The following is a 26172-nucleotide window of genomic DNA, read 5'->3' on the forward strand; positions in this document are numbered from 1 at the left end:
GAATGTTACGTATGTACAACGGTTGCCTAATTCAAACTCACGCTTCATTCATTACTTTTACTATTATTGTCCATCATCAGAACCACATTGCAAAGTTAAACTTGCTGCAATATGCTACTGCTAACTGTCATGTCATGGGCCTAATTTGCATCTCATTTCAGACACACGGAATATACCCCTATCATTCATTAAATTACTGCAAATTTGATGTAAATCCAAACATTGTACGTCGTATGCGTTTAAATAATTTTTCTTGTATACCCTTTTCCCCATCCTCAGGTAATATGGTCCTGTGAGGTCTCGTCAAAAATATTGACATTTTTTATTAATCGTGTTCATTAGATCACGCGGCTGATGTACATAACCTTGTAATATTTGGACTATTTTGAATGGCAGCTTGCAAGTACTAAGTACGACAATGACCCTTTGGGTTAATGTTAAATTCACATAAACATGTGTGTGCTATAGTTATTTCAGCGAGAAATAAAGAACTTGAAGATTGTAAGAAATGTGTGTACCAGTTTCCAGTCAATGGGCGATTTGTGCAGGAAGTTGGCTTTCTCTCGTCCTTGCTTCCAGTTCCATGATAATAAGCAGTGGGGTAGATCTGGAAAACGATTGAGATTTTTACTTTATATCATAGTTGAGTAATCGGGGTACATTTTCAGGTTTTAAAGCTATGGACAAGTCCAAAGATTTGTATTCTACCCAAATCATTGTACCCCTCAATTAAATATAAGAAGTAAATATATAAATGAAAGAAAAATCGGAACCAAGTTTCTTACCGGGTCGTTTTCAAATCCGGTTTCTTCAAATACTCCGTAACGAAACTTCACAAATTCCTTGACAAAGGTACGCTCTAGAATTATAGAAATTATATTTAGTCACCTTATGCGCTTATTTTGTCACATTAGCGAGTGACATGGAATTTGCATGGAAAACCCGTGTCATAGTGAGATTTATGTAAACGAGATGATCCGCAACATTAATTTTAGAATATCTTTAGTCATCAATTGTCAGTTCGAAGACGGATATGTATTTTAAACATCAGGTCGAGCTTGGACTTGGTTGTACGGGATTTGGGAGTAGCAATTAAAAACTAATATGAAACTAGATATTTTGAAAGAATGAAATATGTGACGAAACTAGGCTCATACACATACATCAATGCTCATAAATGCTCATTCCCTAATTCTGCAAAGCAAAGAAAATAATAAAAATCCACCCAATAGTTCTAGGCGACAAATTTACTGCAAGAGTAAACGTTATCTTTTCGCCAAATCGGTTTAGTTAATGTGAGTTTCCTTACAAGGTGAAGAATATCACTGTCAAATGTGCCAAAAATGTAAAAAAAACTAAACTCGACATATCCAGATTCTCATCAGAGTTAGAACTTTAAAAACACTATGCACGTGCACAAATGAGAGTCGTCTCACAATGAGTGCTATGAAATATTCAAAAATTACCTCGGCTAGATTAAAGCAAATGCACTTTAGGAACACGAGCAGTTTATGTTAGTTTAGTGTAGTTTAGTATAGTTTAGTGAAGCATATGCAACGTGTTTCACGATAATGAAGACACTGAATTTCTAAACGAGGGAGGAATTTTGTTCCATATCGCATCCTTACTCATCCAGGTGAATGAAGTAAAAGGAAGGCGGAGAATTCCATTTACATTCTAATTTCTTTTTAAAGCTTCAACTAACAAGAAAGAAATGAGTGTTTCGCACGAAACACAAAACCAACAACTTAGAAATGTTGATTGCCATTGCCACAAGGACTCCCTGACCAAACAAATTTTACACAGCCAAATGTAATGGCACAGAAGTTCTCAAAACAATACCGAATTTGAAACAACTTTGGCCATTCAGTTCACCTCGCTTCCAATTTCGAGCTTCGTTTCATTCATTATAAACTTATCGTTTCCGCTTTCATGAAATGTCTATAAGCAAGGTGCTTGGTGTGCGGCTCGTCTCGCCAAGTAAAACTAACTGGTAATATAAGTACTAATTAAATACACAATTGTAATGGAATCTGGTCTTATAATCTGGAGTAATTCCACCTGCAGGTCTTGCGGGCTATCTTATAAAACAAGCGTCATATAAATAGTTTCCAGGTTTTCTACATATAAATTACTATATAAAACATATATAATTACATAGTTGATATTATCAGCTATTGCATAATGTTGATTATTACATGTTATGGATATTATTGTTTGCATAGGAGCTAAGTCCAAGTTTTGAAAACTAGTTACATAATCTTTATAATGAAAATTTGATAATTCTATTTATTTGCAGCAATTATTTTTTTTACTTCTATCAACGTTCCTCGGAATAATTTCAGTTGATTAGAGTTTTATTAATAGCCAGGGTCACAAGGACGGACCAAATTCAAAACGCAATATTTGCTACCGTCACTGATTTTTTTACCATGTGAAAGGTAAAATTATTCCATGTCAATAATGCAATTATCTAATTTTCAATTTCATTTCATCCCTCCTGTGAAAAGGAAATCCTGTCAAAGTGAGTGGGATTATGACAGCTTGTGTGTGATTGTTGAAAGGGGTTTGATTAATAACAACATTTATATAATGTTTGTCGACGTTGATAAGTCATAGATATTAATTAGTAAGAGAATTCACACGACTTTGATCATCAGCATAGCAATATTTTGTGAATTTATGCTTATATGCACATATGTATAGTATCAAGCGACGGATTTATACCTGGAGTCGAATGTCCAGCCTCAGTGTCGTTGTACTGAAGAACGTACTGGAAACCAGCGGAAATCATGTCGCCCTGTTGCCCACATCCCTTGCTCTGCTGAGTCCAAGGGTTATGCCTGTTCAAAACAAGGTTTCGTTGCAAAAAGGCGATGATAATAGTGATGATAACTTCATATCACGTGAATTGCCTTATAATTATTTATACTTACCCGAACACCGGATGTTCTCCTCCGATTCGGAATTGAGAGTCTCTGATACTGCTCGCACTCGTGTATGAATTGGGCAACATCTTGCCACAAGCTCCTATCAAACACAAACATTTTCTCTCAATGCATCACATTTGAGTTGTCTTTAACACATTATTCAGGCCATGTCAAATGTCATTCAGATGTGTATTCAGACACAAGTTGTTTGTATATATATAACTTACGGTAGTCCCAGGCAGCGGGAGAATTATGTGCACTCGGTGGAAATAAGCCCGGCCTTTCGTAGCTGTGTTCAGGTACTCACTGGCAGATGTGAATATCAACTGGAAGAAAATACACAAAGGAAGAACTATTAGTTTGATTAATTTCAGGGCTTTACCTTCATCACATTCTTCACTCTTTACTTTCACTCAAACTTTCTCACACCGAAAATAGCAAAGTCCGTGGAGCATAGTGTGGGCAAGAAGTAGGTGTGTGCATATATACTTACGATATACATATATGACAGGAAAATGATAAGACGCACACGCACCAAAGCCCACAAATAAATAGATAAGAAGAAAGCATTTTAAAGCAAAGTGTGTGGTTTCATTTTATTCTAATAAAGCGTTTATCTTGTTAGAATGCGTATGACACACGCAACTTTCTTTTTATCTCTTCGCCATGAAATGTCTCTTATGATCAAATAGTAAAATCCATTTTATTTTGAAATCGTTTTCGCTGGCGTGAAGAAAGAGAATTGTTTGATTCAATTCGAGAGACAACTCTTTCTCAGTAACAAATGGTACGCTATAAGTAGATACGTAACGTGTGTATGTACGGTGGGTGGTGGTTTAGTTCAATTTTGTTGCAATGTTTGGGCTTGGATGGATAAGGTTGGTAAGTTGACTGATATTTGCGAGATGTGGCGATTTTGTGGTGCGTCCGTGATTCTCGTTCGTAAGATCTTTGGAATCGGCAAGATCACGGCAGACATAAATCAATTTCAGCATCCGAACCCATCAGTGCCAAACTGTTCCGAATAGAAATGTTACCCCATACGGATACCACCAATTTATGTCGATGGTAGCAGGAGCAGTGGTGGCGGAAAGACGGGAAATACGGAGAAAGAAGATGGCCTGGCCTATCTTGCTAGAGCCCGATCCAAATCCAGAAACCCAGGGTGGGAAAGAATATAGAAGGAACGGGAGCAGATGCAATTTGGTTTTGGATGCATTTGGTTGAGCTCTCAGCCCACTGATTCGCATCCATTCTTCAAGATTTAACACCTTTAACTGTCGAGAATGTCATAACCCCTGGAAAATCTCTCAGCACATTTTTCCTCCTCGGAGATATTTCTCAACCCCAGAATTCCTCATCAAATTCTGTCATTTTTAATGAATCTTGTAAAACTGACAAGAAATTCACGAACGATGGCAGACTTGATGTTAGTAAACGTGTATGATGATGGATATCATGATTATATAACAAAGGTTCAGTTTTCAACGAGACCTATGGGTTTGCATAAATTCTCCTTATAACGTTTCAATTCGAGGATGAATGACATGATCATTTGTACAATGTCCCATCCATTCAGCATCCGCATAAAATTGTTTTCTTGGGTTGGGGAAAGGAAATTGGAATATGCATTATTTTTGGTTAATTGGTGGAAATCTCATTGCCCACATTTGCAGAGAACGAATCAATTTTGTTTGTGCAATAATGAATCCAATTTGAAAGTTTGTGCTCCTATCCATTATTTTAATCATTAATCATCAACATCTCCAATCAGAAAGTGTGCGAGGAGGAGGACAAATAAGTAATTTCAATTTAATCGCATTAATGATGTAATGATCTTTATGTGAAATTAGGCAAAGACTTGGATCCATTATTCGTCCTATTATTTAGATTGCTAGAAACTTTATAACTAGATCAAGATGTGCACATGCGATGATGGAACCGTGACCGTAATATAAACCTCTTAATCCATTTCCCTCTATAAGTGAAACAATGAACAGGAAGGTGAGTAAGTACTTATACGCAATGTACGTATGTGTTGGGGCCACCGCGAGTGACATTTTTGGGACATGATTGAACAAAAAATGTGCGTGCAAAATCACAGTAGTGTTGAGTGAAAAGAAGCCTGTCTTGCATTGCACTTTTTAGTTCTCTTCACATCAAGTCAGTGGAAGAGAGAGAGCTGTCAATTCAAATCTTTTCGTTCCAATCGGAATCATCATTACTCATCCGGTCAGATGGCCTGTGGTGGCTTCCGAATTTATTCTGTCAAGGAAAATGGTTTACGAGTAATGCATACATGGCTATGACATACGTGATCTCAACCAGGATGAGTTTGATACCCATCAATGTGAACGAAAGCTCTGAATCTCGCATCTTTTCTGTGACATGCGACATATAGAGACATCTCACCTTCTTACGTATTGTGTGGAGAACAGTAATTGAATTTCTTGCTATCTGTTCAGTTCATTCATCTTTGTTGATTGGAGTTGTGGTTGATTTTATAAGATTAACATATGCACGTAGCGGCCCAGCCAGATTCGTTGTTAATTCACCTTGAAACCTCACTTGTTGTCAGTTGTCACCCACAAATAAAATTATTTATTTGGCTCGGTTAAGAATTTGTTCTTTGATTTGATTGGAATTGCATATCGGCATTTCTTGTCGTGCGGGCGAGAAATTTGACATGAAAACGTGGTCTGATCACAATTGCTGAAAACGCTATGTGATTGCTACGTGATTCAACGATTGCGCACTTTAAAAGACACAATACTTGTAATTTCTCATGATTTTCAAATATAACTCATTGGAAATATTGATTTTTTATGTATTATTTCAAGACTCCCTCCGGTCATTATTTCCACTCTCATTATAGAAATAAAGAACGGCAAGACAAAGGGAAGAAGAAAGCACGTTCAGCGATTCCATTCCATTTATTTCTAAAGACAGAAAATGTTGCGACAACCCCTACAAGGCCACGGAAATAAAAGAATAGAGCAACGAAGAAACCCTTTAATTATAAAATGGAACTCAAGTTAATGCATCGACACAATTATCCCACACCACAAGAACCGATGACTAATGAGTTGGTTGATGGCGCATGTGGGCTGGGTTGCAGACCGTTTCAATAGAAAAAGAATTGCTAGAATTGAATTCAAAATCGAACACATTTAGATTAGTTCGAACAGTTTGAGTCCTCCCTCGTATCTTATCAATCTCGAATCTCGAAAATGACGGCATCATATCATAGACGACGAGGACACTTCCAAGCCTCGGGTACAAATTGCCGTAAGAAATGTATACAAAAAATGTAATGGATTGGTGGATGCATAAATGCACCTTCTGCTGGAGACTGGTCCAGAAAAACTGGAAAGATTTTCAGATGATGGAGGCAATTAAGAATCTGTAACCCTTTTGACACATCCTTTTATAATCCAACAAGTAAAATTGGTGGTTGAATTATTTGAGAATGGTGCTATTTACACGATTGATTAAAAACAAGAGACAAAAGTACTCCGAGTGACCAAAGAAGTCGACTCAAGACTCACATACATAAAAAGAAAGATGCATTGTAAATGTACTTTTCTTTTTCTTCTGCCACCAGAGACGTGAACTTCACTTCTGCTCTTGAGCTTAAGAAGAAGAAGAAAAAATGAAATTCAAGTCCACGACGACGTTCCTTGAATGAAAGTGTAGCTGAGTGCTCTAAAGATTTTCAAGAGTATATCACTCACATTGCATAATAATAATACTCTAAAGATCCCAAGACTGCTCCAACTCGAGAAGGCAGCTCGTCGACCACTCCAGTCAACTGGATCGAGTTGTTGGTTGAGGAAAGAAATGCATCGCGATACGTACCTTCACCCACTCCATTCTCATTTTATGGGTACACAGACGGAGATGAGACAGTGGAGTGAGAAATGATGAGGGAGACATCAAAACGGAATTTTGGGTGCCAGAAAAATTATTTGTGTATGCAGAATGCGACTTTCACCTAACAGTGTACCGACTCGAAAATAAAAGTTCTGTCGGTTTCCCTCGTATATGAAATTGAGATCAACGTTAAATTAACGTCAAATCAGTTTCGCTGAAGGGATGATTCCACTTTTAGCTCCTGCTCCTGTAAGGAAGACCGATTTGTTACTCGCTAAAGTTTTTTTGGGAAAGATGAGTCTGGAGCAAGGCCTAACGTTAAACAGCGTACAAGTGTGTACATGTGTTTATTAGATGGAAGATCCTCAGCTTTGACTTGGTCTTAATAAGTTACGGTCACAGTTGTAATTTAATTCATTGCTGTGAGCAGATAATCCATCCCATATTTCATGGGTTTACGAGATCTCACTTTTAAATCCATTTCCTCTCCTGCAACCAATGGCACACACGAACGAGCAGAGTTGCAAGTCGTGGAATTGAAGAAGGAAGAAAAAGTTGGTGCAAAGTCAGCCAGGTAGAGAACATTGAATTATCTATGTAGAGAGGCCGAGAGCGAGGTGTGATCATAATAAGACTTCTTTCTTGTTCAAATCGCATTTCTCCAATACTTGTCCATCCTCAATATGCTCATTACTGTAAATGCAATAGTTTTAGTTCACTCTGGTCGGATGACTTACGAGATGAAATATGTCTTGAAATTTTGGAATCGTTATATCCTCATTAGTTTTAGTTTGCTTCGTTGTGCAGTGTAAGGAAGAAATAATGCGAGTAATCCAGTACACGAGATAATAATATAAAGCTTGCATACAGCTATCTACGCTGTACGCACTATACTGTTCGAAAAGCGACTGCTAGCAATAAAGGATGCAACAATGTCAGCTATACATCGTTGAATACATCATCCACGTTGTGATCTCTACGTGTACAGCAGCGGTTTAGGTACATACAACTCGAGATAAAATTATTATTTACAAGACCACAATTCCAAATCGTAAATCTATAATTTGTTCTCTCTCGGAAGACATAACAAGTCTTCCTCCTTGAACGCCGGATAATGAATGTAAAGGTTTGGTGCTGTCCATATGAAGAAAACTAAACCACCAATCAAATAATTTTTTGAAGAAGGTTGTAAAACTCTTTCGAGTTTGAAGGGAGAGTACGAATTAAGTAAATTACATTAGTTTTCCCTCTTCTGCTCTGCTGATGCCGGAATAACGAATAGGACCTTCAGCATACATACATTTAGTATACATACTTTTTTGTTGGTCTACGAACTATTTTTTGTGGTAGTCTAACAAAACCTAATCCAGATATTTAAATATTTTTAAAATGCATCATTGCACTTGCTATTAGGTCAACGCAATTGCAACATGCTCGACATTTTACTGCAAAATTTGCTCAGTCAACGTGGGCATGATTTTCCCATAATTAGTGAGACAAATTATTTGTTTCACAACTTTTCTAAGTGCGCAATAAGAAAGTAAGAAGAACTGATCTTGTGCACAAGTGTAATAAGAAAATATAATCAAATTCAATTTCATTTCTCAACCTCAAAAGGCTGAACTTTCAGAGAAAATTAAATCGCAACGCAACCTAAATTATTTTTAAGATTTCCAATTTCTAACCACAACAATCTTCAAGAAACCACCAATCACTCCAACTATTGCATTGCAGCTAGTACAGCATCCTTTCCATCAAGCTAACCAAATGGTTTTGTTTCGTTTTATTCTTGTTATTTATTATTTAAGTCAATTGCTCAGTTCGCCTCTAGGTTAGAACAATGCACCAGATTTTACTTCAAAATCGTACTCAAAGTATTTTTCTTGTGAGCCCTTCATTTCTTTGAAAGTGATCTGACACAACTCATTTATTCCAACATTTGGAAATTTGGAAATGTTATATCCTTTTCATTAAACGTGGCCTTTCTCAATTTATTTAAAATCCAACCCGCTCCCAAACCTTCCAACTTTGAAACTTTCCTAGCTTATTGCCCACACGGTACAGGTAAAAAGGTATAAAAGTTCTGCTACCTACTCAACAGCTCATTCATAACCTGCCCTAACTTCTGGGGGAAAAAAGTTTCCTAAAATCTCAAAGTCAAATCTGTCCATTAGTTGAAGAAGTAACCAATTACCACTTGTTCATGTAGGAGATAAGAAATGGTGAGAGACCACTTGAAACACCACACTACCGCCCTTCTAAAGATTATTACCAAGTTAAGTGGCTCCGCAAGTCAGCCGAACGGACGGTTAAAAGCATTATACGCTGGACTGATGGCTAGTCCAGAACCAAAAGTCGATACATTAAAAAATGAAGCGAAATGGGAAATGAAACTCTTAATGTTGAGGGTGAACACAGCACTATACAATAAAACAAAAGTTAAGGGCTCTCCACTTCATCACGGTTAAAACACACACATACCGACACCACACAGATGTACATGACGACTGTAGAAAAACAGGTTCGAGAAATGTAGATTACTTCGTGAACTGCTGCATGGAACTCTAAACATGTAACTCTTTGGACCAATTTGCTTGAAGCACTTTGAAGCCAGTGTCACTTTTGTAATGCATTTCTTGGCTGACTGGACCATCTCCATAAAAAAGTATAGACGGATATTACAAGTCCACGAACATATATATTACTTGAAGAATTTCTTATTATTAGCGAAGCAGTTTCAAGACTGTTTATTTACGTGAAAGTTTTCTCATCAATAAAATGTAACGAACAAATGTTGCACAGTTGTTGTAAATAAGTAGGTGTCTTTACACAGAAACTGTGCGTACGTAATAATGAGTTTCACTGCCAGTTCATAATTTACAATAAATTTTGACATGCTTCCCACGAAAGGGTTGTGATACCACTGGCCATAATTGATCATGATTCACTCTGAACCATGTACGCTTCCTTCCGCTCCTCACATTATGCATAGATATCATTTCAAAATTGTATTAGATATGGAAATTTGTATCGACATCATTCCACCTCCAGGTTAAGAAAGGATTGCTCAACTAGAGGATTGATAATCGGCGTCACAAGTTGAGAGTGGTGTACCAATAAGAAAATATACACGAATTGGCACAAGCAATAAATGCAAGTCAGGGCTCAAGTGCAATAAAAAGAAATAACGTCAATTCGATCCTTCAAATATTAAATAGTCTGAGGAGGGTGGATGATGATAACTTTCTTCTTGAAGAAATCTTGAAGTCCTCATGCCCATTCTAAACCCAGTAAACTCAGCCATAACAATCAATATTTTGTGATTGCTTGTGCTAATGCAAACGAATAAACCAAGGATATATTTAAGCATTGTTATTTTTTAGCTCATTATTTCTTGCAGCAGCCCCTTACATAATTTTATTTGATACATATTCCGCACCCAGTTCACCAAATGTAAACTTCACGCCATGTAAATAGTTCTCTCGAACTAGGGAAATAAATGCCAAAGCCATCCAATTAACCACAACCATGTGCGCAGAGTGAAGTAGCAAATCAAGTCGAATCTTACTACTACTCGCATGGTCATTACATTCCTTGTCATGTCATCCAATTCAAACCAAAGAAAAATAAACTAGTGTTGTCGTTAATCGTAAAAATAAAACAATGCGTGTGTTGGTTTTGGGAGAAAGGAATGTGTTTGCTCCACCAAGTTTAACTGTCGATAATCTCAAACAAGGCTTCTCGTGAGTGAGTAGCTCTTGAGAAAATTTATAAGATGAGCCGAAAATGGGATGGTGGTGTGTTGTATCAGATTATGTGGATGTTGAACACGTGTTTTTCACTGGTGAAATTGCGTCGTGCTGTAATATCCGATTGTAAAGAAGTTTGATTGAGATTACAGTTGTACGAGTGTAGACCTTACCGCAAATCCGATTTTTTTAACTTGTCCATGTCGAAATCTGATTCATGATTGAGAAACACAAGTCGTTAACCGTGGGGAAGAATTTCTTCTTCCTTCCTTATTAGATCCGAGTAAGGCCAGACTGCTCTTATTTACTCTAATCTTCTTGTTTAGTACCGAGTAAGTAATAAACATGCCGCTTTATATCATCAGATTGTGTTGACTTTTATTTCATTTGCTTTTCACGTACAGCGACCATCCATAACAAAGTCCCTTGCAGAGGAAATTACGACTGCAGCGGAACTAGGAAGTGCGTACTTATTGTTCCAGGGAAATTGTACTGACTAAGAATTCACCCGTTACTAGCATCAAAAATCTTAAATGCGAGGAATTTAAGGAAATTTATTTGTTGGGGTTTTGCTTTGACTAAATATGTGCTCCTGGAGATGTAAATATATAGAGAAGAGGTGGGTGGTAGTTACAGTTTGATCTATTATAGATCTGTGCATTGCTCGCATAAATTAAAATATTACCTACTGAGCCTATCTCTCTCATCACATGCATGGTTACCACACAAGACTAGTAGATTAGAATGGCATTATTGATCGAAAATTTCGAAACCACTCGGCACGTGCTTATTCGAAGCAAAAAATGAAAGTACATAGACAGATTTTAAGTTCTCTTGTAATTATGTAAATAATTTTCGAATTCGACCTTTTATTCATTCATTATATTTGACAATGTTCTTCACATTGGCTGACTAAATTGACAATGTGCTTGGTGTTTTAGCCTCCAGGGATGTGCATTTTCATCCCTTTCCTAACTTCCAAGCTCCGTCGGCTTTTTCTAACTAACTAACTAACAAACCAAGAAGGATCACTTTATTCTTTTGTATAGCGTGTAAATGAGATGCGCTAACTAATCTTAATCTTAAACCAAAAATATTTCACATTATACTTCCATCACATCCTCCATCCAGGCTCGGGGCCTTCACGTCAATTTGAATTTTGACAATGCCCACTGTAAGGTACATGTAGTATGTACATACATTTTAATGTGCATTTCCATATCCACGCACTTTCCATCCATCCTTTTATTAACGAGGATTCGTATTGTGCGCATAGATTGGTGTCTTGGATAACAATACGAAAGCATTATAAATTGATAATGATTTGCTAGATGAGCATCATAGCAGAACTAAATGAGCCGCACGTTAGAAATTTTACGTTCATCAGAATCAACAGTTACATATTGTGCCACCATGAAGAGATTTTAATTTTACATATTGTTTTTCGTCTCGTACACGGCTAGCTATATGTACTTTGTTGGGTTGCCAAACTTGATTCAGTCATTCGTATAGACAGTGGTGAAGAGATAAATAACAGATATTAAGAAGAGCACACGAATGGCTGAGAGTAGCGCGTATGAAAAATTTACAGAATTTATTTTCGGAATTATAAAAAGTTGATTGAGAGTTATGGTTTTCCTAAAAGCTAAGTTGAAATTCCAGTGAAAGTGATTCGAAATTAAAATCATGAGTCATTAGTGCAATATAAGATGTAAATATCTTCAAAATATGAGACTGAAATTTTGATATCGCTTAAACGAACACCGCATTGGGGGACCACTCAAATGATGAAATTCAATTGATTTGACGACGATGAGGCTGAATCTTATTCGATTATCAAATTTAGCATCTACAAAAAGGCAATGGCCTTCATCATCGTGAAATTATGTACACAATTGTTATGCACTTTGTGCTATTGATTATTTCGGCCTATTTCCCGACTGCATCATCAATACATAGTTTGCGTTGTCTAGTAATTTGGCACAGCTGCTCACTTGTTTGTATACATAAACAAATATAATACATATAAGAGCAGCAATATGCAAATGGCACAATAACCGCATCACCGCATGCCCTCAGATAAGGATCAAATCAACGTTCAACAACCAATCATCAATTCCGAGTGAAATATTCCGTTCAAGAAAACCATGTCTTTTGACGTCGACTTTCACGGAAGAGTCGCAATCAAATCAATGCAATCTGGACGGAACTTAATAACACGCGACACAACAAAGAAAAGTCCTCAATTAGAAAAGAACAAAAACCTTTTGCTCGTCGTGGGTATTCTGCCCTAAAATTGCCATCCCGCCCTATAGCATTAGGAACATGCACAAAAATAGCTCGTGGTGTTGCAGAGCGAAGAATAATTTACAAAGACAAAAGATTTTTCCTGTTGTGATTGGAGATCTGATTTAGATTTCCTCTTATGCATTAAGAATTCTGATCCCTTCTTTAACATTTATTAATTTATTAAGAGAATCATTTCATCATGAGTAGATCATAGATTGTGATCAGAAAAGTTTCCTTTCCAACGAATTGCGAGCTAACAACAAACAGACAATAACCTTTGAATCTGACTTTTGACTTGGTTTATCTTCTGGTTGATGCTCAATAAAGAGAGGTTTCGTGGAAAAATGATTCTAATCCTGAATTATGAAGTTGGATTTGCTGGGTTTTAAGTAATATAATAATAATTGAAATTATGGGTTGCATCGAATAGTATCCAGGTCTTCGCCATCCAGGCAGTCCAGATCTGTCTATAATCTGTAGGGAAGAAATCTTGAAACAAAATCCAAAACTTTGAAACCTACTTAAGGATCTAATCACGATCATTAAGTCCCTGCGGGTTGAGTTTGTGTGAGATTTTGGAATTTACAACGACTGAATTCTTATAGGTATCCTCCATGCATGAGAATTGTTTAAGTGCGTTGTTCGTGTGTCTGACTGGATGCGAGATTGTAGATCTCGTTCGAGTCTGGCTGGATTATTATGAGTTTGGTTATGAGGTCGATCTTTGGCTGCCTCCAGCACTAATCCTAAGTAAGGGATTTTGATTTCATCGACGTGGATTTAATTTTATTTTCGTCTGAAGGGAACGCAAGTTCTTGGTCCAAGGTTTAATCTATCAGTGCTGGAGTCAATTGTGGCCAAGTAAACGAGCTTTACCACCGATATATAATGATGGCTTATTGAGGGAGAAAATGGGTAACATTAAAGGTACACCCCACGAAATATTGAAATGCTTGCATCTTTATCAATAATGGGCAAAGTGTGTGCCTGGCGGATAGTAGAACCACACAACAAAATTATTACAACGGCATGCTATAGATTACAATGAGGAGAATATGATGAGCCCAGTCACCAATGTTTGTGCATTTGTCTATGTGCGGATTATTTATAAGAACCAATCTATAATGTGCCATACGGCAGAACATGACAGGAGGTCTAAGCTCTCGAACGGTTCCCGCAAAACCAAAACCACTCAAATACCGAGCGACCCATGAACCAAATGTTGCGCCCTCCATGCATACATATATTTACTCTCGCAAGGAAACAGTGATGGAATATATCCGCAAACGTAGCAAAGTTGTATGTTAATGGCGGAAGAAAGAATACTACGAGCAACATTCATTCTCCAGACAACGACGACCTGGAGCACCATGCACATCATCATCCTTCCTCCCCACCACCACCGCAGTAATGCGTGCATATCTAAACTAAAGCAACGCCGCACGATATAAATTATGAATTATGCCCTGCTTTGGTTTCGTCTGTGGAGATCTGGTTTGATGCAGTATTCGAATTGGGATGAGAGAGGTCCCTCCATTATGCATAAGTCCACACACATTCAAAAGCCAGAGAAGAAGAACATGGGCTTATAACTTTACAGGCCTTCTTGGTTGGCAAAGCCATGTCTAAATTACCTTCAAAATATTGTTACTGTTGACTGTAGACTGAAAAGAAAACACATTGGTTTTCACATAAAAAGGGGAAACTCTGGTCCTTGGCTGATGCGAATGCACTTTTGTGGTTTCAAGTTTAAATTTTGATTTGATTAAAAGTAGGTTAAGCTGGACTAATCCATCATCTGCTGCACGCTAGCACATTTGTAATAAGCCCTCGACCAGGTCTTAATGTGCGACCAGTCGTACAGTTTTAGACTTGCGTCTTCTTAAGTAAATGTTCTTAGTTTAGAGGTGGAGCTGACTGAGTTGGTGGGTACTTAAGTGGTCTGGCCTGGTTTGCCCGTCTTAATGACATGATGGAGCATGGTAATGGCACGTATGGGAAGTAAATCCCATGAAAATAGAGAAAATCTCTCAAGCAAAGTGATCTCATCTCATCAGAGTCTTAATTTCACGCTCCCAAACAAACTGCTACAACCCCACGATCGGCCAGAGAAATTTTTGGATTCAGCGGGTTAATAGGGATGGACTTTATCATGCAGGGAATGATGATGAAGGTACATCAGTGCGGTGGTGGAGAAACACTAGCTTTATACCAAAAACTCATCAAAAGGTCAGATTCAGTGCTGGAGGGTCAGAAAGAAATTCTCAGCTCATTTGAACCAAGGATATTCTACTCCGTTCAAATTTGTACCTGAAAAAATATTACCATCACATCCTTGTATATATTTTGTATGCCTTGAGCTGGGCCATAGTTGCGACCAGATTAACGATACTAGAAATGTAGGTGGATGTCTCGAGTTTTATTTTTATGTCAGTGGTTGAGGTAGAAATGCACCTTCGCTCATACATATGCGTGACTTTGCCCAAATTAACAGAGATAAAAAATTTAAGAAAAAGGTTTGATGGATTTTAACTCGATTTTATCACTTTGCATTAAAACTTAACTGATGTCATTTCAGGTATGCCATTCTCTTGTAGAGAAATGGCCGCTTTTGTTTTCATTGCATATTGTTCCATATTATTGCAAATGAGTGTAGGTTGGAATCGAGTGACTCATTCTTTATATGTGACTAACTAACGAAAATAACGTTTTCTCAACATGAGGAGTGTTTACCAAAAACATAATGTAAGTTGATAAATACAAGATGTTTTGATCTGAAGTCTGAACTTGGAAATGTACAAACCATTTTTAAACTCACGAATGTACAAAGATGCAAACCTGACATTTTCGACCTGACTTTTACTATCCATAGTTCAACCAGGCATACATAGTTATTTGAGTTTACATCAGAAAAAAACAAAAATGCAGCCTACTACTGGTAGTAGAAATCTCACAGAATACACCAACCAGATTATATAAAGTTAAGACCAAAGGAAATTGTATATTACTCCGACGACTGATTGCATTCCCTGCATTAGATGTGCATGCGACTTATGGGTTTTTATGACATTTATTTCATCAGATAGTTTGGATATGAAGTATGAAGTTGAATTGTTGAACAACAGTGATTTAGTCCCTCAACAATCCCAGTTTTGTTGTGTTTCATAATAAAGACCTTCTGAAATCTAATTACCTTCTCAAGACCTTTCCACAGAAAGAATTGTAGTTATCAAACGAAAAAAAATCCATTTATTTCTGAGATTACTGTTTAAGAAAAACACGAGAATAACGTCAACGCAAAATATTATTGAACTTTGAAATATTTTAAAAACAGAAATAGTTAAGAACTTCCATAAACCGCGTGTTTAGCATTTTATTCTTTCATTAGGTTTAGCATTGAATAAAATAAGCAGCACACTGTTTGATACAGATCAACTGCATGTGTGATACAATAACTCACGATCCAAGTATGCAAGAGTATTTTAAATTGTTGACTAGAACATTTATTTTCTAAAAGATCAAAAGTTAAGATGAAACAACGCCTCACTCCTCAGCCGAAGAAACGAATGAGTAAAACAATGACTAAGATTTACCCGAGGCCAAAAGTCATTTGCTCATTTGAGCACAAGATGAATGTGCATGGAAGATGTTTCGTCGTCGGACCAACTCCACGTACGACGACCTAAGCAACAAAAGCAAGCAGATAGGCGAGTCGGTTTGAATGAGATTTATGTGTTTCACTTTCAAATTTCAACCCAACCTCTCATCCAACTCCATATACTCCACGTCCAGAAGAGCTGAACACGACAGACAAGTGTGAGAAATAAAGATTCACGTCCAGTGTCAATCCGAGATTTTTTTTACCCAGAAACGTGAAAACCAGTGACCAATAAGCTACAATCCAAACGCTGTGCATGTGCCAAAGATTCAGCAACTATGTAAAGTCATACCTTCAACTGTTTCCTTTTGCTTTTATGCAAAACTCATCACTTACAAGTTTCATGTTGTCCATTGGGTCCTCTAACTACTTGGCAAGCCACGTATGGTTTCATATATTGACATATGTTAATTTCTTAAATACAAATATTGTTTAAAATGCGTGCATGTGTATGAAGGTAAGTGGAGATGTGTGTGAGAAACCCAACTTTCTACTAAAACTCATGTAAAGGTCAGATGCAGAGCTGGAGGGTCAGCCGGAAGAGAATAGAGTCGAAATTTCATATTCTTGTGCATCTCATAATCTGCATTTTTGAACATTGCTTATATCTCACGTTCATCCAAAATTGTTCAGAAAAATTTTAGATCGTAATTCACGAATTTGTTCCTCGTTTTGGAAGAATGAAAAATCAATGTGTACAAGAGCCTGGCTGAGAATGGATAATAACAGTCGTGTGATGTGAGCTAGCTGGTGGCTTGTTCTTGCGTCAACAACTCATGAGTTGATTTTGATGTGATGTTGACTTTTGGCTGTTTGATGCCCAAGGGTTCTTATCTTATTGGTTTGGGTTGGTCTCACCACCACACCATTCATTGTTGGGAAAAACAAACTGGGAAAGAGCGACCACGGAAGCAACCCAAAGGAAAGGTAAAGTACAGGCCACCAACTTTACAAATTACGATACGATTAAAGCCCATAAAATTGCGGTGACTCTAGAATCTCAAATGCAAATTTCAAACTTTGTGTGCAGAAAAGCTCTGTAAATCAAGTTGATAAAGTTGAACGTACATATGCAGAAAACACGAGCCAAGTTTTTGGAGTCAGAACTTACTATATCGCAGCCATTATATTATACTTGTAACATTACAATCAAATAAACGCTGAAAATTAAAAAGAACGTAGAACCTATTATCATCATAATCACACCTTATTTGCCATATGTATTTGTAAATGTCAAATTGGTTCCTGCAAACGCAAAATGTTATCCTTATGCTCAAACAATAATTCCCAATTTCATCTGTGTGCTAAAGACGCAAGTGTATTGCAGTAAAATTTTAAAATTCTGATAATGTGAATGGCACAAGTAAATGCACGAATCTAACGAAAACCAGGACTTAACAAACCGAGTCATAAACTGAAACTCCTTTTATGTTCAATATTCATTGTAGGATGGAAATTAGCTCTGAGAAGTTTTGAACGTTATCCTGCCTTGAGTCATACACATGCCGCAACATCACAAACTGCAATTACGTGAAACAACTTGAAGAAAGTGCGAGTGATATGATGGTGAGAGTAAGTAACCCATACTTTTAGCAGAATTTTACATAAAAAGCTATGAATTTTACGTATTCGTACAATATGGATTCACACCAAAACAACTCACGTCTTTCCTATTTTATACTCGCGCTAATGCAATAAATATAGTTGCAAGATACCGGCTTCGAATGCTAATGGACCTTTCAAAATACAACTTTGACGACTTGACTGGCTCGTACGACCAAGAGCCATGTGAATACTACTAATGTATGCATGACCTCTGAAGTGCACACATTTATGTAAGACAGCGACAAAAAATCACGTGTGACTCACAATGTGAAAATAAATAAAATTGCTTAAGAACAATAATTAACAACTTGAGATACTTTTCCATTTAATATGAAACATTTTAGTCACAAAAGGTTAACTTTACCGAAACTTTCCGCACGACAATTCTTTCATGCATGTGGAAAAAATATAATTAATTTGTGTTCTAGGTAGAAGTAAGTTTATACACAATTTTATATGCTAAATATGTCAATTTAAGATCGTGATGTCGGAGTTACATTTATAAAGAACTCCATTATTAACGTCTCTAGGTATGACAAATGCTAGAATAATATCTCTTTAAGTCTTGACTTAAATTTAATTTTATCTGTGAGAACATTAATATAAATATCCTGATTTTCATTGGCACAATTGTACAATAAAAATGACTCAAGTCACCAAAAACTTAAACGAAGAAATGTTATACAAATTTTGCATTGCTTTTTGTTGGGTTGCTCGCTCAGAATTAGCCAAGCTGAGCAGGCATACTTTTATTATTCACCAACAGTAATTTATTTCTGGCCGCATATTAATTCAGTTTCTTGCCATTCACTGCAGAGCAGCAGAGACTGTAACCTTCCGTTTCTCACAATTACAATTATGAGAATCTTATTATATGCATTATTGTGAGTGGCTGGCTCATTCATTTCTCATAAGAAAGGAATAATGTGATGGAAGAGAGGAGGTGTGAAGACATGAACGATTTTGAATGAGAGGAGCAGAACTAACTTTTTCTTTGTTGCATTAATTATCAACACCATTAATAAGAGGATATGCAATAAAATAATGGTATAATATCAAGCCTGAGATAATCCGTTGACTAATTCAAATCAAAACAGTGTTGGAAGCTCTTTGTTATTTATTCTTCCACTGCATCCGTTAGCTTTGGTAACGTTTCTTGTGGCAGTAGGTTACCAGAGAATGGTAATTGTAATTTTACTATTGTTGAATTATGAAAACTAGATACCTTCTATATGCATGGCATTCGAGATTAATTTGAATTTGACGATTGAGTAAAGCATGAATTCCGTTAAAGTAAACATGGTTCTTGAACGCAAGGTTCATACAAAAATTGCTTGGCTTCACAAATTGAGAAGATATCCTATCCCACCATGCCAGCTATTTAGTTATACTGCTTTTATATGTCAGTATTTGCATGAGATTGAACTCCTTGTCCGACTGAACTCAACCATTGCGTCTACATGGAAAAGCGTCAGAGCAGGAGGAATATTTTAAATTTTAACTGCAGGTGACAGGAGCGATGTGCTGCAAACACAATGGCAGGTTATCTTAAATCTGGAGTTGACGGACGCATAAATACAAAATAAAAAATTTGAAAGGAAGTGCGTTGAAATAATGAATGCATGTGTATTATCATCGTGATTATCCCATTATCTGGTGTCGCTGAATCTGAACGGCATAAATCCGTCTCTTACAAGCAAAGTCAGGTTCCTCATCACACTTGTTCTACGGTTTCGTACTGAGCGTCATATATAGGACCAAACTCATTCATCTCAGGAGGAGAGCTTCACCACCTGCCCTTCACAGATCTCGATGCCCTTTGGATATGTGGTAGGGTCCTATGAGTGTACTAAAACCCTGAAGTGGTTTGACTCCATGGCCACATTTGCGCCCGCCACACCCACTCAAAGGGATGAAAACCACAAAAGTTACACTTCAAAATCCACCAAAAATCCAATTTTGTCGGATTTTGATAAAATTTACATTTTGTTATCCAGATACTTGTTGATCATATCCAGTAGCAACTCAACTTTTTTGAAATTTTGAAATTTTCGCATTTTGAATGAATTATTCGAAAAAATTCAAAATTTCAAAAAAGTTGAGATTGCTACTGGATATGATCAAGCAAGTATCGGATAACAAAATGTAAATTTTATCAAAATCCGACAAAATTGGATTTTGGAGGATTTTTGAAGTGGTAACTTTTGTGGTTTTTCACCTTTGAGTGGGTGTGGCGGGCGCAAATGTGGCCATGGAGTCAAACCACTTCAGGGTTTTAGTACACTCGATGGACCCTACCACATATCCAAAGGCATCGAGATCTGTGAAGGGCAGGTGTGAAGCTCTCCTCTGAGATGAATGAGTTTGCGTCCTATATAATGACGCTCAGACGAACCGTAGAAAAGTGTGAGTGGGAACCTATTTGCTTGTAAGAGACGGATTATGACCGTTCAGATTCAGCGACACCAGATAATGGATAATCACGATGATAATACCATGCATTCATTTTTCAACGCACTTCCTTTCAAACTTTTTTATTTTGTATTTATGCGTCGTCAACTCCAGATTTAAGATAACCTGCCATTGTGTTTGCAGCACATCGCTCCTGTCACCTGCAGTTAAAATTTAAAATATTCCTCCTGCTCTGACGCTTTTCCATGTAGACGCAATGGTTGAGTTCAGTCGGACAAGGAGTTCAATCTCATGCAAATACTGACATATAAAAGCAGTTATAACTAAATAGCTGGCATGGTGGGATAGGATATCTTCTCAATTGTGAAGCCAAGCAATTTTTGTATGAACCTTGCGTTCAAGAACCATGTTTACTTTAACGGAATTCATGCTTTACTCAATCGTCAAATTCAAATTAATCTCGAATGCCATGCATATAGAAGGTATCTAGTTTTCATAATTCAACAATAGTAAATTACAATTAATCCATTCTCTGGTAACCTACTGCCACAAGAAACGTTACCAAAGCTAACGGATGCAGTGGAAGAATAAATAACAAAGAGCTTCCAACACTGTTTTGATTTGAATTTAGTCAACGGATTATCTCAGGCTTGATATTATACCATTATTTTATTGCATTATCCTCTTATTAATGGTGGGATAATTAATGCAACAAAGAAAAAGTTAGTTCTGCTCCTCTCATTCAAAATCGTTCATGTCTTCACACCTCCATCTCTTCCATCACATTATTCCTTTCTTATGAGAAAATGAATGAGCCAGCCACTCACAATAATGCATTAATAAGATTCTCATAATTGTAATTGTGAGAAACGGAAGGTTAGCAGTCTCTGCTGCTCTGCAGTGAATGGCAAGAAACTGAATTAATATGCGGCCAGAAATAAATTACTGTTGGTGAATAATAAAAGTATGCCTGCTCAGCTTGGCTAATTCTGAGCGAGCAACCCAACAAAAAGCAATGCAAAATTTGTATAACATTTCTTCGTTTAAGTTTTTGGTGACTTGAGTCATTTTTATTGTACAATTGTGCCAATGAAAAATCAGGATATTTATATTAATGTTCTCACAGATAAAATTAAATTTAAGTCAAGACTTAAAGAGATATTATTCTAGCATTTGTCATACCTAGAGACGTTAATAATGGAGTTCTTTATAAATGTAACTCCGACATCACGATCTTAAATTGACATATTAGCATATAAAATTGTGTATAAACTTACTTCTACCTAGAACACAAATTAATTATATTTTTTCCACATGCATGAAAGAATTGTCGTGCGGAAAGTTTCGGTAAAGTTAACCTTTTGTGACAAAATGTTTCATATTAAATGGAAAAGTATCTCAATTGTTAAATTATTGTTCTTAACGCAAGTTTATTTATTTTCACATTGTGAGTTCACACGTGATGTGTTTGTCGCTGTTTACCATAAATGTGTGGCACTTCAGGAGTCATGCATACATTAGTAGTATACGACATGGCTCTTGGTGTACGAGCCAGTCAAGTCTGTCAAGTTGATAAATTTTGAATAGGTCCATTAGCATTCGAAGCGCGTATCTTGCAACAATTTAATTGCATTAGGGCGCGATATTAAAATAGGAAAGACGGAGTTTTGCGTTTTGTGTGAATCCATATTGGTACGAATACGTAAATCATCAGCTTTTTATGTAAAATTCTGCTAAAAGTATGGTTACTTACTCTCACCATCATAAACTACGCACTTTTCTCAAGTTGTTTCACGTAATTGCAGTTTGTGATGTGCGGCATGTGTATGACTCACAAGGCAGGATAACGTTTCAAAAACTTCTCAGAGCTACATTTCATTCCTACCAATGGAATATTGAGACATAAAAGGAGTTTCAGTTTATGACTCGGTTTGTTAAGTCCTGGTTTGCGTTTAGAATGCGTGCATTTACTTGTGCCCTTCACATTATCAGAATTTTAAGAATTTTACTGCAATACACTTGCGTCTTTAGCACACAGATGAAAATTGGAATTAATTTGTTTGTAAGCATAAGGATAACATTTTGCGTTTGCAGGAACCAAATTTGACATTTACAAATACATAGGGCAAGAATAAGGTGTGATTATGATGATAATAGGTGTCTACGTCTTTTAATTTTTCAGCGTTTATTTTGATTGTAATGTACAAGTATAATAAATTAATGGCTGGATATAGTAAGTTCTACTCCAAAACTTGGCTCGTGTTTTCTGCATTATTGACGTTCAACTTATCAACTTGATTTACAGAGCTTTTCTGCACAGCAAAGTTTGAATTTGCATTGAGATTCTTAGGTCACCCGCAATTTATGGCTTTAATTGTATCGTAATATGTAAATTTGGTGGGCCTGTACTTTACTTCCTTTGGGTTGCTTACCGTGGTCGCTCTTGCCAGTTTGTTTCTTCCCAACCAAGAATGGCTTGTTGGTGGTGAGACCAACCCAAAACCAATAAAATAAGACCCTTGGCATACAAAACAGCCAAAAGTCAACAATGCCACCATCAAAATCAACTCATGACAGTTGTGACGCAAGAACAAGCCCAGCTAGCTACATTCCACTGACTGTTATTATCCATTCTCAGCCCAGGCTTTTGTACACATGATTTCTTCAATTTCTTCAACAACGAGGGAACAAATTCTGGAATTACGATCTAAAATTTTTTCTGAACAATTTTTGATGAACGTGAGATATAGTCTATATGTTCAAAAAATGCATATATGAGACTGCACAAGAATATGACAATTTCGACTCATTATTTATTCTTCTTCCGGCTGACCCTGCCAGCTCTGCATCCTGACTTACATCGAGTTTTAGTAGAAAGTTGGCGTTTCTCCACACACAATCTCTCACTTACCTTCATACACTGACGGCAATTTTAAACATACTCTTGTCACTTTAAGAAATAAACATATGTCATATAGAAACCATACGTGCTTGCCAAGTAGTAGAGGACCCACATGGACAATGAAACTTTAACAGTGTGAGTTGTGCATAAAATAATAAGGAAACAGTTGAAGTATGGAACTTACATAGTTGCTGAATCTTTTGGCACATGCACCAGCGGTTTGGATTGTAGTTATTTTGGTCCTGGTTTTCACGTTTCTGCGGTAAACAAAAGATCTCGGATTGACCTGGCCGTGAATTTTTATTCTCACACTTCGTCCTGTCGTGTTCAGCTCTTCTGAACGTGGCAGTATATGGAGTTGGATGGAGAGGTTGGGTTTGAATTTTGAAAGTGAAGACACACTAACTATCTCATTCAAACCGACTCGGCCTATCTGCCCTGTGCTTGTTGCTAGGTCGTCGTACGTGGAGTTGGTCCGACGACGAAACATCTTCCATGCAACATTCTACTTGTGCTCAAATGACGCCAAATCGACTCTTTGGCCCTCGGTGTTAAATCTTAGTTCATTGTTTTACTCATCGTGTCTTCGCTGAGCGAGTGAGCCGTTTTCATCTTAACTTATTGAATCTTTTAGACATAACATGTCTCTAGTCAACATTTACAATATCTTGCATCTTGGATCGCTAGTTATTGTTCAACAGTGCAGTTGATCTGTATCAAAACAGTGTGCTGGCTATATTTATGTCAATGCTAAACCTATATAAAGAATAAAATGGCTAAACACGCGGTTATGCCGAGTTTTTAACTCATTTCTGTTTTTAAAATATTTCAAAGTTCATTAAATATATTTTCGTGACGTTATTCTCGGTTTTTTCTTAAACAGTAATCTCAGAAATAAATGGATTTTTTGTTCGTTTGATAACTACAATTCTTTCTGTGGAAAAGTCTTGAGAAGGAATTAGATTTCAGAGGTTCCTTTATTATGAACACAACAAAACACTGCGGGATTGTTGAGCGGACTAAATCACTGTTGGGTTCAACATTCCACTTCATTACTTCATATCCAAACATATCTGAGAAAATAATGTCAATAAAAACCCATAAGTCGCATGCACAATCTAAGTGCCAGGGAAATGCAATCGAGTCGTCGGAGTAATATACAATTTCCTTTGGTCTTAACTTTATTATCGTGGTTGTGCTATTCGTTGAGATTTCCTTAACTACCAGTAGTAGGCTGCATTTTTGTTTTTTTTTCTGATGTTAAACTCAAATAACTATGTTTGCGGTTGAACTATTGATAGTAAAAAGTCAGGTGAAAATGTCAGGTTTTGCATCTTTGTACATTCGTGCGTTTAAAGAATGGTTTTGTACATTTCCAAGTTCAGACTTAGATCAAAACATCTTGTATTTATAACTTACATTATGTTTGGTAAAACACCTCATGTTGAGAAAAACGTCTATTTTCGTTAGTTATCACATATTAAAGAATGAGTCACTCGATTCCAACCTACACTCATTGCATATAATATGACAATATGCAATGAAAAACAAAGCGGCCATTCTCTACAAGAGAAATGGCATACCTGAAAATGACATCAGTTAAGTTTTTAATGCAAAGCTGATAAAATCGAGTTAAAAATCCATCAAACCTTTTCTTAAAATTTTTTATCTCTGTAATTTGGCAAAAAGTCACGCATATGTATGAGCGAAGGTGCATTTCTACACTCAACCACTGACATAAAAAATAACTCGAGCATCACCTACATTTCTTAGTAATCGTTAATCTGGTCCGCAACTATGGCCCAGCCTCAGCCATACAAAATATATACAAGGATGTGATGTAATATTTTTTTCAAGGTACACAATTTGAACGATAGAATATCCCTTGGTTCAAATTTGAGCTGAGAATTTCTTTCTGACCTCCGCAAACTGAATCTGACCTTTTGACTGAGTTTTTGGTATAAGCTTAGTGTTTCTCCACCACCGCACTTGATGTACCATCATCATTCTCCCTGCATGATAAAGTACCCGTATTAACCCAGCTGAATCCAAAAATTTCTTCTGGCCGATCGTGGGTTGTTAGCAGTTTTTGGGAGCGTGCAAATAGAAGACTCTGATAGATGAGATAACTTTGCTTGAGAGATTTTCTCTATTTCATGGGATTTAACTTCCCCATACGTGCCATTCACCAATGCTCATCATTGCATTAAGACGGGCCAAACCAGGCCAGGAACCACTTAAGTACCCACCAAACTCAGTCAGCTCACCTCTAAACTAAGAACATTTACTTAACGAAGACGCAAGTCTAAAACTGTACGACTGGTCGCACATTAGACCTGCGTCGAGGGCTATTACAATGTGCCTAGCGTGCAGCAGATGATGGATTAGTCCAGCTTTTAACCTACTTTTTAATCAATCAAAATTTAACTTGAAACCACAAAAGGCATTCGCATCAGCAGGACCAGAGTTTCCCTTTTTTATGTGAAAACCAATGTGTTTCTTTTCAGTCTACAGTCAACAGTAACAAAATATTCTTGAAGGAATTTAGGACATGGCTTTGCCGACCACAGAGGCCTGTAGTTATAAGCCCATGTTCTGCTTTCTCTGGCTTTTGAATGTGTGATGGACTTATGGCCATAATGGAGGGACATCTCTCATCCCAAATCTCGGATACTGCATCAAACCAGACTCCCACAGCGAGAACCAAAGCGGGCATACATTCATAATTTAATCGGTGCGGCCGTTGCTTTTAGT

The 26172-nt window shown here is 37.0% G+C and overlaps 1 protein-coding gene across 1 annotated transcript; it reads right to left on the reverse strand.

Moving 5' to 3' along the window:
• Positions 1-383: 383 nt before the first annotated feature.
• Positions 384-3170, reverse strand: LOC110862936. Its single transcript, XM_035845975.1, has 5 exons — positions 3158-3170; positions 2937-3030; positions 2728-2843; positions 786-859; positions 384-607 (listed from the first exon to the last, which is right to left on the reverse strand). The coding sequence occupies exons 2-5, from the start codon at positions 3014-3016 to the stop codon at positions 407-409; spliced, it is 471 nt and encodes a 156-aa protein (XP_035701868.1). The 5' UTR covers positions 3017-3030; positions 3158-3170; the 3' UTR covers positions 384-406.
• Positions 3171-26172: the final 23002 nt, after the last annotated feature.

This window comes from Folsomia candida, unplaced genomic scaffold (assembly GCF_002217175.1).
Source record: "Folsomia candida strain VU population unplaced genomic scaffold, ASM221717v1 Fcan01_Sc090, whole genome shotgun sequence".
NCBI lineage: Eukaryota > Metazoa > Arthropoda > Collembola > Entomobryomorpha > Isotomidae > Folsomia > Folsomia candida.

What these genes read in the sequence shown, in the direction of transcription:
- LOC110862936 (XM_035845975.1), bottom strand. Translation starts at nt 3,016, where the DNA reads ATGTTGCCCAATTCATACACGAGTGCGAGCAGTATCAGAGACTCTCAA. An exon ending in GGAGAACATCCGGTGTTCGG is followed by an intron (nt 2,844 to 2,936) that starts GTAAGTATAAAT and finishes TGTTTTGAACAG; the next exon opens with GCATAACCCTTGGACTCAGC. An exon ending in GGCTGGACATTCGACTCCAG is followed by an intron (nt 860 to 2,727) that starts GTATAAATCCGT and finishes CTATAATTCTAG; the next exon opens with AGCGTACCTTTGTCAAGGAA.